This window comes from Saccostrea echinata, unplaced genomic scaffold (genome assembly GCF_033153115.1).
Source record: "Saccostrea echinata isolate AGI-Se365-2 ecotype Australia unplaced genomic scaffold, CSIRO_AGI_Sech_v1 ptg000016l, whole genome shotgun sequence".
Classification (NCBI taxonomy): Eukaryota; Metazoa; Mollusca; class Bivalvia; order Ostreida; family Ostreidae; genus Saccostrea; species Saccostrea echinata.
Window position 1 is genome coordinate 25,969,300 of NW_026889765.1, and position 13,300 is coordinate 25,982,599.

At 32.9% G+C, this 13,300-nt stretch overlaps 1 protein-coding gene across 1 annotated transcript; it reads left to right on the forward strand.

Annotated features, from left to right (window-relative positions):
* The first annotated feature begins 5,074 nt into the window (after positions 1-5,074).
* Positions 5,075-12,023, forward strand: LOC133189059 (poly [ADP-ribose] polymerase tankyrase-1-like). The gene is made up of 3 exons (XM_061324498.1): positions 5,075-5,098; positions 9,823-9,993; positions 11,271-12,023. The coding sequence occupies exons 2-3, from the start codon at positions 9,825-9,827 to the stop codon at positions 11,864-11,866; spliced, it is 765 nt and encodes a 254-aa protein (XP_061180482.1). The 5' UTR covers positions 5,075-5,098; positions 9,823-9,824; the 3' UTR covers positions 11,867-12,023.
* Positions 12,024-13,300: the final 1,277 nt, after the last annotated feature.

A 13,300-nucleotide genomic window follows, 5' to 3' on the forward strand; every position in this document is an offset into this window, starting at 1 on the left:
AAAATCGTTGCGGAAGTTAATCGATTTTAAGCGACATGCATATGAATTCGCATGAAAGGAGATCTATGCATTGCTTTGCGAGAAGTGGTTTGATTTCTTTTTATACAGAATAAAAGACATTTTTTAACATTCATTGCAATCTATTCGGAGCGATTTTACTACTGAAAATTTCATCTTGAAATTTGTATATAAATGAAGCGACATTAAGATTTGCAGTGGAATACGTTTTTCAACATTACATTATGTTCATAACAAAACTTTAACTGCATATATATCGGTGAATATTTACAAAACCATATGTGTATGTTAAGTCTTAAAGTTGAAATCGGCCTTAAAATTTATAGCTAAGATATTACAACGGTAAATTTGCAAGCGACATAAAAAATTCTTAATTGGTCATGTTTTTGTAGAATGACTGTACATGTATTACATTTTGCGTTATTTATGTATAATTTTTGCGTTGAGGGCAACGCAAAATGTTATAAAATAAAAATGTAACAACACAAAACATAATTTTTTTGGTATTGTGCTCAACGCAGAACATCATTAAATTAATTTAAACATTCCCACCTAATAGGCAGTTTGGGTATTAACTCTTAAAAAACTTGTTTGTAGGGAGATATTTTTTTCAATAATTGTAACTTCACCTAAAAAATACGTTTATATGAAATAAAATTGCTGTCTCTAAGGTAAGCAGTCTGATTAAAATCAGACATTCACTGGCTCATTTTTTTTTTTATTTTGATTGTCGCAAGAAATATGTTTTATGTATATGTTTTGTTTTGGTGTAAGTGGAAAATCATAGGGCATGCAGATACTTAGTTCACACGAGCGTGAAAGTTAATCTTGATTCAGCTCCTTAATATGTTGGGGGTTTTTTAGTTTGTTTGTTTTTGTTTGTTTGTTGGTTTTTTTGTTTGTTTGTTTGTTTTTTTGTTTATTTGTTTTTTGTTTGTTTTTGTTTTTTGCTTGTTTGCAAGAATGCGCATGGGTGTTTACATGTAGTGGACATATCCGACGGACTTCCTGTTTTTCATTCTATATAATTTTCATCTAAACAGAAGCCTCCGAGGTAAGATCTATTAATAAAATGTTTGTGTTTTAATCTTATTTATAATTATTTCAGTATAAATTTTTATTTCAAATATGATTACAAAATAACTAAATTATTGTAAACAAATCAAAACAATAACATTTCAAAAATCGCTCTTCCAATGTTTTTAAAGTGTAAATATTTCGTGAAGTGTTTGTCTTCATGTAATCAAAATCAACAGTTGCATGCATATTTGTTTCCACAAATAGAGATCATTCAGGGATTTATCAGTACCTTCTCAGGGGCCGAAATTCGGCCCCATTCCCAATTGAAAATGAGTTCAGTTTTTCCCAATTTGGCAGTATTTTTTCCCAATTGATGAACGATGCTTTTATTTTTAATTATCTTGGAAAAACAGAAAGTAAAATTGTCAGATTATCTGTAATTTTAATCTATTTAACTCATTTTGCAAAGCTACAGTCAAAACACTGTAAAAACATCGCCAACTTTTAATCCGAATTTCCTCCGTTTTTCTGAAAATGGTGATATTGTGCAATTATATAGATTTATTAAGTTATTTCTACCTACTCAATTGATCTACAAGTGAATGGTAAGGACTGTAGGCATTATTTCCAATAGAAAAAAATATATTTTCAATGCATTAATATATATTAAAAGAGGACTTTGAGAAAATGTGTACTTAGTATAATTTTTGCAGGAGGTTTATAATCTCCAGAAACAGATTCTGTAATGACCTATATTAGATCTCATACACATATGTATACTACCCTAAGTTGTATAAACACTTTATACTCATTGATTAAAAGTCAATTTTACTTTTATCAGTCTGTTATTCGTAATTGATCTTGTTTGAAGTTGGATCATATTTAATTGTTTGTTTGGTTAAAAAATTGCCCAAATTAGAGTTCATGCTGAAATGTTAAATGAATTACACCTGAATACATAATTTAAGCAACATTTTAAATTTTTCCCAATTTCATCAAAAAGCCGATAATTTTTTCCCAATTCCCCAGAAATGGCATTTCCCAAAATAGGCTGATAAATCCCTGTCATTATCATTGTACTATGTTTTTTCTTCTTCAGTTAAGCGGAAATTCTATATACACCTATAAGTAAAAATTGTCCTTCATGAGTATTATAAAATACTTTTAATTAGATAAACCCCCAGGATCCAATTAACTACTCATTAAGCATCAAAACATTATCTGCAGTATCAAGTGCATTTTCGGTTCATTTTAGTATTTTGTTACAACATAGTAATAGCGAGCGCAGCGAGCGGCGCGAAGCGCCGCTCGCGAAGCGAGCTCAATAGACTAACGTGTAAGAACAGAGGAAATTCGGAATGAAATCTGTACATACGTCAGGGAAATTTTCTGGGGCAACATTCACAGAATTCCTTCGCTACCAGGGTTCCATGCGAAATTCTTACAAACATTCAAAAGACCAAGGATAATTATTCATTACCGAGAGATACGTTTACTTTTCTTTCTTTGCAGAGGGCTTAAAAGAAATAAAAAATAATTACATCCACTCTACAACGTATTTCATTTATTATTGCACAAGATCTTTAGTCTCGTTCAACCAGACGCTCGGCTGTCTCCGTAAATTCCGACGTCATGTGACGTCACAGTCTTGACTGTGTCTCGTGCGGTTTGACGTTTGAAGAGGCGGATCCATCAACGTTAGAAGTGTAAACTGTGTATAGGTGTTTGATGGTACAACTGCGCTCGCCCCCAACGGTCACACCGTAAAACATATTATTATCTAACTTTAAACTTTTAAATGACATGACCAGATGAATTTTATCTGGACTATAGAGAGAAAGAGAAGGGGACGCGATTATTCGTGTTATATAATCAGATGCATGCACGATCATTCTTAAATCAAAATTTTAAACGTGTACGTACGAGGGGTGATCAAAAAGTTCGCGAAGTAATTGAATTACTTGCTTCAAAGAAATGAAATGAGGTTTCAGTGTTCATTATTTTTTAAAGTAGTCCTCTCCGATTTTAATGCGCATCTGCCATTGTTCTGCCCATGCGCGAATCACGTACGTGATCCAGGCGGTCACGTGACATACTTCGTAGCGGTCTGTTCACATTTCCGAGTCTTATATTTCTTACCATGCAAGTAATTTTTAACAACAAGAACAGACCATCTGTCAGAAATGGTCAAATCTCGGCAATAGAATGGGTGGATAAGGATATCCCTTCCTAGAATTAGCATGGTGACCATCACAACCCGAGTTCATTGTCTCGGGAGCGTCGTTTATCCAATGTGGAAAAAGTATAGGCGCCTTCTTTTTTTCATATCTCATATGTTTAAGGTCTAAAGTAAACGATATTTTAGGGATTTAATAATTATATTATTGCTCAGATATTCAACTATTTTTCTTACTGTAACTTGGCGATCTTTCAAAACAAATTGCTCAACTAAGGACACATCTTTTCACCGGCTTGCTTTCGCTGGGCAAGAGAACAAACATCATTTTAAACCATCTCCCTGCCTTCACTAAAAAGTTCAATCCAATTAATGATTGAACTTCTGGTAAGTCTTTAGTCTTCACAGATCTTGTACAAATTATCATATTCCACTGCAAAGGAATTTCCGAGATATACGTTAAACTTTACAGTCGTTCGTTGCTCGAATACGATTGAGTCAACCATTTTTTGTCACAAGTGACCTACATACTGACGTCATTTCACATGGTGACGTCACAAACACGGAGCAAAACATTATTTAACATCTGCTATTTATAGAACATGTGTATGACTATGTGTGCCAAATTTCATTCTGATCTGAATTGTGGTTTTTTAAATATATCTAGATAGTTCGCGAACTTTTTGATCACCTCGTACGTTTTCCTTGCCCTTCTCCAAAAAAGCACCCCCCCCCCCAAAAAAAAATACAAAACAAACAAACAAACAATACAAAACAAAAAACATAAGAACAAAAGAAACTTCCCTGTTGGATAAAGATAGGAAGAAAAAATTGATACATGTATAGGAGAAAAAAACGAAAATTACGAAAACAAAAAATATAACTACATGTCAGTAGATTTAGCAATTTCAATAATGTCGATAATACTGTGCCCTTTGTAACTCGGCTTAAAAATGTGTTTTAGGATTAGTTTCTTACAAGTAGTGCATTCACCCTTAATTAAACGTCTAGCATCAAAATAATTTCTACACACACAAAAAATATATTTTTTATGACATCCTCTTTATTTCCACAAGAACAGCGATTTGGATTCGTTTTTATCTGACATGTATATAAATCTTGTATGTAAAATGTTTAGATTTGCCACACGAGATGTGAGATGACAGACCTAGCTGTCATTATATTATTCAATTTTCTTTTTAAATTCCCAAATAAGTTATTTAAATGTATTTAAAACTGACATGTGATTTTGAAGAATCTATATTTCTTAGTATAAGATGGATTATAACTTGTAGAATTGAATATAAGTTCCTCTAATACTATAAAAAAAATTGTAATAATGAGCAGACGACGTTGTTACCTGGTTGTCAGTTGGAACCAGCTACATGTATATATGTGTATATTGATCATGTCATCTAACTATTTCTTTAATCACTTCTGAATTACATGCAGTATCGTTGGTGTTCATATTGCTTCTCACTGAAGCAGTCGTTTAACACAATATTCTAACATCCATCTTATATACTATATTCCTTCCAAATAATCTTGTATTTATTTATTTATTTATTTATTCATTTATTTATCTATTTATTAATTTATAACATCCATCTTATACATGTATACTATATTCCTGTCATATAGTCTTGTATTTATTCATTTATTTTTTTTTATTATTATTTTTATTGTTTTCAGATGACTTGTTTAAACATAATTTTAATATATATCTTATAAACGGCACTGAAAATATTTTTGGATGCAAAATATATCCTGGACACTTTTGAAATCGACATTTTTATGTACGAATTATCTCAAATATCTCTTCTTTCACTGTCAATTTCCTACAAATGTGATGTAAACATCATGGAAGGAGGTGACCCAATGCAGGTACAGTAATCATTGTAAACTTAATCAAAGAATAGTACAAGTATTAGCTTTCCTAAAAAGCTTGTCTGACTTGAGCAAATTTATTTTTACGTGGAGAATCAAGAAATGTTAAATACAGTGTAATCAACATGAGTCTTAGTCATGAAATGATTTCTTTTGCTAAGAAACAAAAAAAAATTCAATTCAGTGGCATCAACATCAAATAAAACTTGTCATGAATTTACTCTGTGTACATTATATTACTTGTAATTTCTTTTTTCTTAGACGTAGGAACCGGGGGGGGGGGGGGGGGCAATAATTTTGTCGATTTATATACATAGCTATTTTATGATTGTGTCACCTAAATCATGTAAATATTAACTTTTGATAACTTTTGTATGCTCTATAAGGAATTTTTCCTTGATAATGTCCACCCTAAACTGCAAATTTCTGAAATTTCTTCCAACGGGTCTGTTCATTGGATACAAAACCAGTCTTTTTGAAAGAAAAAGTTGCAACATATAAAAATCAATTGGTGAACAATTTTGATAGTTAAGAAATGTCTTATTTAAAGAAATGAACGTAGCTAACATCTTTGCATTTAAGGACAAATGATACAAACAAGAAGTGGATGTCTGGATAGGTGTATATTTTTGGACCTATTTTGATCGCAAATGATGCAAATAATAAATTTCTAAATTATTAAGAAATTGTAAACTTTCTATGGTGTTCAAAATTCTACCTGTCTTCAACCATCCTTATTAATCTATACAATTTTTGTCACTTTAAATCTTATTAATGTGAAATTTCGAATGAAAAATTAAAAACTATGCGGTTAAATTTATTCATTTTACTTTAGAAACATGGCTTTAGTTGTTATTTTCAAGATATTCAATAAAAATTGTTTGTATCATCTGTCTTTAAGCAAAAGAATATTCAACATCTATCCTTCACTTTGATAATTTTTGAACTATGTTATAGTTACATTATAGATATTAACTAGTTATTGGTTTGTTTGTTTGTTTGTTTGTTTGTATGTTGTTTAACGTCCCTCTCGAGAATTTTTCACTCATATGGAGACGCCACCACTTGCCGGTGGAGAGCTGCAAATTTTGTCCTATACTCGGCACTTACGGCCATTGAGCAGTGAGGGATCTTTTTCGTGCCAGCACCTACTGCGACACGGGACCTCGGTTTATGCGGTCTCATCCGAAAGACCGATCTCCACGTCCCACAGTGGGATTCGAACCCGCGACGTAAGGATCAACTCCTTACGCCGCGACTCTAGAGCAGACACTCTAACCACTGCGCCATGCGGGCGACAACTAGTTATTGGTAAATACACTCACAATTTTTAATTCACGAGGGGCGGAAATCAAACATCTGCAGGTTATGAATATGTGTAGATTTATAAAAATTCTAAAGGTAGAGAGTCTTAGTATGTATTGAAAATAAACATCCATTTAGTTAATCTGATAAAGATAATAGACAAGTGTTGACCTGATCAGCTTCATTCCTGCTGTTTTGCTGGACATAAATGATATGCATTCCAGAATGGCCAAATGTTATGTAACCTGTAATGTATAATGTGATAATAAATAGGTCCAGTACTCTGGTTTGTTTGGCTGTTTAGCATGATTGTTTTCTGTACTCCCCATGCTCTCCAACTGAGTATGAAGTTTCCAAGATCAAGTTATCACAAGAATTCTATTGAACGACTTGACCAACAAGCCTTGGCTAAATCTAATACTGTCTGACGCCATGACGTCAGACAATAAAGTTCAATGCTTGTATAATAATTTCTAAAATGTAATGATATATTTACTATAATTAAATTACATTTACAAACTGCATTTACTTTGAAAGCACTTTTGAAATAAATATGTGCTGCATTCAAATAATTTAACAACTAGTACTCAGATCTAAAGATTTATGATTTCCTAAAAAATATTTTAAAATATATACATGTAGCCTACTGCATAACTGCAATAATGCTTATATTCACGGATAAAGTAAGCCTATTATATTAATATCTAATAGAGTAATATTTAATATGAAGTAAGCATATCTTAATATCTAATGTTCAGTCTAAGGGTGTGTATTTATGGGTGTATATTTATGGTTATCATATCTGCATCATTTTTTAGCTCACTTGAGCCAAAAGCTCAAGTTTGTATTTCTGATCAAATAGTTTCTGGTCGCTTTGGTATCTGTCCACCTATCTGGCATGTGCCATCTGTAAATTTTTCACATTTTCGACTTCTTCTCCAGAAACATGCAGCCAATTTCAACCAAACTTGCCACAAAGCATCATTGGTTGAAGGGGACTTAAAAATTTGTGCTAAAGGTCATGATGCTATTTTTTCAAGGGGAGATATACAAATGTAATTAAGAAATAGTGAAAATTTGATGTGGTCATTTAAAAATCTTCCCAAGAACCACTGGAGCAGGCAAGATGAAAATTATATGAAAGCTTTCTGACATGGTGTTGATTCAAGATTGTTTAAATTGATGGCCTCTTGGAGAGGGTGGGGCCACGATAGGGATCAATCCTTTACATGGAAATATGTAAGAAAATTTGTTTACAAGTCTTCCTCATAAAACAGCAAGTCCATGATTAGTGATATTAATATACAAGGATCCATGGGTAGTGCAGATTCAACTTTGTCCAAGTCATGACCCCTGGGGGTAGGGAGCATTGGGCCATAAAGGGTGATCAAAGTTTTACAGGGGAATATAATTTGTTAAAAAATCTTTAAAAATCTTCTTTTCAAGAACAGTTTGGGTCATGATTATTGTTATATATATATATACTAGCTTCCTTAGGTAGTGCAGATTCATATTATTTTGTTGATTCAGAAGCCATGCATATGGCCTCGGGGGGGGAGGGGGGTCACAATAGGGGATTAAAGTTCTACATGGAAATTTGTTAAAAATCTTTCAAAATCTTCCACAGCCATGATTTAGTGATATAAATATTATCCTTAGGTAGTGCAGATTCAAATTCTGTTCAAACCATCAACTGAATGATGGTCAAAGCTTTACATTCTGGGGATACATAGAAAAATGTAAAAAATTCTTCTCAAGAACAGCAGACCATAATTTGATATTTTATTATTATAAATTAAATATATGCAAGCTTCCTCAAATAGTGCATTTTAAAAAAAAAGTTCAAATCATGATCCTTAGGGGTAGGGTGGGGCCACATTAGGGGATCAAAATTTTACATGGGAATACATGTATATGTTAAAAAATCTGTAAAAATCTTCTCCTCATGAAAACAGGGTCGTTAGTGGACTAATGATACAAAATATGCAAGCATCCTCAGTATATGTTCAGGTAGATTTGTTCAAATCAACATCTCTTGCCGAGCTTTTTAATTTACTATCATAATGACAGAAATTCCCTATTTATCCCAGATTTTTATATTGAAATACGGATTACGGATTGGCTTCGGAGCTTTATGCCTCTGGGATATGCCCTGAATTTCAATTCTTTTAATGTCATATAATACTTGAGCAATTATAGGAATTCAGTTAAAAACCTTAATCATACTTGTTTTCAGATCGATTGCCATTTATGCATGATACATGCTGACACAAAGGATATTAACAACACAGTAAAAAAATTCTCGTCTAACATGTCTAAGGTTATCAATTATACAGTCATTTTTCTAGAAAATTAAGACAACAGATGATGGATGAAAAGCTCAAATTACAGACAGAAACCGTTGAAATTACTGAAAGCTGCAGAATAGGGTATACAGCTCTTTTTTAGCAATTATGCACATTAAAAACTCTTCATAATCCCCTGATCAATTGATCTTGCGGGATGCCGTATTTTCAACATAAAGGTTACTGTGAAAAGTATGTTACTTCCTCAAAAAAAAATCTCCTATTGAACAAAACTTAGTTGAAAATTAACAGAAACCTATATTTTAAATTATTTGATAAAAGTAAATCTTAATTGGCATAATCATTGCTTATTATGTGACCCAATAATTATTTTCATTGAAGCACATATAGGTCTAAAAATTAGTACTTTCACCACATGTTACATTCTCACCATCAAAAACTAGAGACTTTATATTGTCTTACCATCAATATTCTTCATTAGCTAGAATGTTGTAAAGAAATAAATGTCTTCATTCAATAAAAGTCAAGGTCAAAGTGAATGGTTTAATTTACATGTATATCATTTTGAATAACAATTAACAGCTGCACAGACCTGTAGGGAACAATTTTGCTTGGGGCAGGGGATGCAATTTAACTGTAGAATTCAGTTTTGGGGGACAACCTAACAAAAATTCTTTGTGAAGCAAAACAAGGGGCTATTATTGAGGGGGCACAGCCGTAAACTAGCTTTGTTTCCTATTATATGATATATATTGGCAAAATTAAACACCCCCCCCCCCCCCCCCCGGCCTTGCAATGAATGGGGATATCACATACTTATCAAGACAATGATTTAAGTTTGAAAAAAAGATCTGTGTCTTGTTTATGAAGACTTAACAAACACACAGAAGCTATGGTGTCCTATGAAAAAGTTTACCATTTGTAGAAATATTACTGTGTGGAAAATCCTAATTCTTGGCCAAGAGTGTCGTTCTTAGAAAATTTAACTTCCCAATGCAATAAAATGTTCATGCAGCACCCAAACAACCATGTACATCATAATGTTGTCACCTGTATAATACGCGGTATTGACTGCTAATTAACACCAAAACTCTACATTTTGCATTACAGATATGACTTTGTTGCTGTTGGCCGCCCAGAATAATTTCACAAACACTGCCTTGTGCTTGATAAGAGAAGGGAGACAAGTATCCAATCAGGTCGACCGGAAGGGGAACACACCACTCCATTATGCAGTGAAACAGAAAAACTTAACAGTCGTGAAAGCATTACTAAATGCAGGTAAAACAAAATGTGTTTGTGAAACACTGATGCCCCCGTATGGCAGGTTATGGCGAAGGTCAAAGTTTCTCAAATGCAAGTCAAAATCCAGGCCAAAAGATAAAAAAATGTTGGTACCCAAAGAATGGTCTTGTCTTGAGGAATATACCTGTGAAATTTGAAAGACCTAGCTGCAACTGTTCAAAAGTTAGGGCAAAGGTTAAAGTTTTTTAAAAGTAAGTAAAACTTCAAGGTCAAAGTGGTTGGTATCCAAAGGAAGGTCTTGTCACAAGGATTACATATGTGAAGTATGAAAGCCCTAGCACCAACCATTCAAAAGTTATGGCCAAGGTTAAAGTTTTTCAAAAAAAGGTCAAACTCCTATGTCAAGGTCAAAGGGTCAAAGTGGTTGGTATCCAAAGGAAGGTTATGTCACAAGGATTACATATGTGAAGTAACAAATCCCTAATCAACCATTCAAAAGTTATGGCCAAGGTTAATGTTTTCAATAGTAGGTCAAACTCCTAGGTCAAGGTCAAAAGGTCAAATTGGTTGGTATCCAAAAAAGGTCTTGTCACAAGGATTACATATGTGAAGTATGAAAGCCCTAGCACCAACCATTCAAAAGTTTTGGACAAGGTTAAAGTTTTTCAAAAGTAGGTCAAACTCCTAGGTCAAGGTCAAAGTGGTTGGTATCCAAAAAAAGGTTTTGTCACAAGGATTACATATGGGAAGTATGAAAGCCCTAGCTCCAACCATTGAAAAGTTATGGCCAAGGTTAAAGTTTTTCAAAAGTAGGTCAAACTCCAAGGTCAAGGTCAAAGGGTCATAGTGGTTGGTGTCCAAAGGAAGGTCTTTTCACAAGGACTACATATATAAAGTATGAAAGCCCTAGCTCCAACCATTGAAAAGTTATGGCCAAGGTTAAAGTTTTTCAAAAGTAGGTCAAACTCCAAGGTCAAGGTCAAAAGGTCAAATATGATGGTACCCAAAGAAAGGTCTTGTCAAAAGGAATACACATGTGAAATATGAAAGTCATAGCTCCAACCAATCAAAAGTTATGGGCAAGGTTAAAGTTGACAACAGACAGACAGACAAACGGACAAACAGACAGACAGGACAAAAACAATATACCCCCGGGATCTTTCGATCCGGGGGCATAAATATCATGAAACATTGAACTTTCGATATTCAGTTATATACTTACAAATTTAGTTTTCAGTTCAATATTAAGAAAGACTCTTTTAGACATCAGAGCTTTTTGCTCAACTTTTAATTATTGTTTTGTTTTGTTGCAGGATACGATGTAAATGCTAGGAAACAATACAGTGGCCTCACACCTTTACACATTGCTGTGACAGTATTTGACAACTTTGAGGATTTCTTGGAGGTTTTTAAAGCCTTTCTTGCCAAGAACTGTAACTTAAACTATCAGTGCTTCGGAACGTTGGAAACTCCTTTGTACAGAGCTATTGTTTTAGGCAAAACTGAAATCGCCGAGTTATTGCTTATTTCTGGGGCGGATCCCAATTTATCGAATCCGTTTGGCGTATCATGTCTGCAGAAAGCTGTTCAGAAAAATAATACTCGATTGACAGAGGTTCTCCTACATTGTGGAGTAAACAAGAAAAAGGAAATAAGTATCATGAAAAGGCAGTCTTCTTTGATTCGACAAATGGACAATTTGATAGATCTCACTGATTTATTCACAGAAACACAACCAAAAACTCTTCAAGCATGCTGTCGTGACGTCATCAGGAGATGTTTTACAGTCAATCTGTATACTGCATTGCAAAAACTTAATCTTCCTAAGTATATCAAGGATTACATGCTCTTCTGTGACGTCAGTGAATACTACAAGTTTTTGACTAATATTAATATCAGACCTAGTTAGAATCTACCAATTTGACGAATTAATGTTTTATGCATTGTTTTGTTATTGAGTTTTTTAATAGGGACATTTTGAAATTTTAGGAAAATGGCATTTTTATCATGAAATATGATTAGTTCAAGGATGTGTACAGAGGCCGAAGAAAGGGAATTGTGTGTCATTGTTGATTGCGTTTTTATTTGATTGCTGAGTATGAAACTTATTTGCACCGTTACTGCTTACATGTACCTAAATTTGAAATCAATGAATCAAAATGTAGCTGTAAAACTGCATGAATAAATATTGAAAGAAAAGTACTCACTAGTGTTGATTTCAGTTAAGACACAGCAGAGCAAAAACACTACAAAAATTTCAAGATCTTAACAGTACCACAGAAGTGAGTAGTACAGAAGCTAAATTACACGTTGCTTTTCAAAACGAATAATATGATGATTGGGACAACATATTTTGGCTGCCATGATCGGACTGTCCAAATAGATCACTGCACTTAACACTGCCTGTTTGAAATATCGATTTCTTTTAAGGAGGGATTCTTGTCTGGTTTCTGACTAGATGAAATATTCAAAGTATATTTGCTTATATATTTTATATATTTAGATGTAAGAGATTTAAAAGATCATATTTTTCTTTCCTCATCACAATTGTACAACTTTAAATAGAAATGGTAAACTGATTTGAAATCTAGCAGGGACTATATTTTTGGCGGAATGGCGGCGTATGAAAATATTTTCTTTTCTGCCTCTCAAAATGATTATAGAACAATGAATTTAGTTATAATATTTACACAATCAAAGACTTGGAGAAAAATTTTAAATGTAAGTTAAATTAATAATAAGGGACTTAAGTTTTGAAATAATATGAAATAAATATGATTTTCCAAACAAATTTCAATTATGTTAGCTTTTAAAAGCTTCCAATCTAAGTTCAGATTTGAGCCAAAAATCCGTAAAAAGTGTTTTTTCTCTCTTAGTAAACGGTCAAAACTTTTTGTTCTTATATCATTTTGTATCTTTATGTGACAACTTTACCATATGTGAAAATAAGAAAAATTTAAATATAGGAAGCATATAAAAATAACTAAAATATCTTAAAATTTTAAGAAAAATAGAGAAAATTCGGATTAGCCAATATCCATTTTAGTTAAAATTATTTATGTCAATTTGGTAATGTCATCTTATAGACCCTATATGGTAATATCTCTTTATGCAAAAAGAAAAACATTTAATTTATTGAAATGGAAGTAGGCATCACATGATTGGCAACAGTAATTTTTTATTCTTAATGTCCAGGGAAAAGGTACTGACCTTGACCTGACCTTGCCTCTAATATAAAACGGTCAAATTTAATCTAACTGATACCATCACTTAGTGATATTGTCTTCTTGATTCTGTGAAAATTTCATTGATTTTTAAATATAAGAAATAAGTGTTCTCAAGA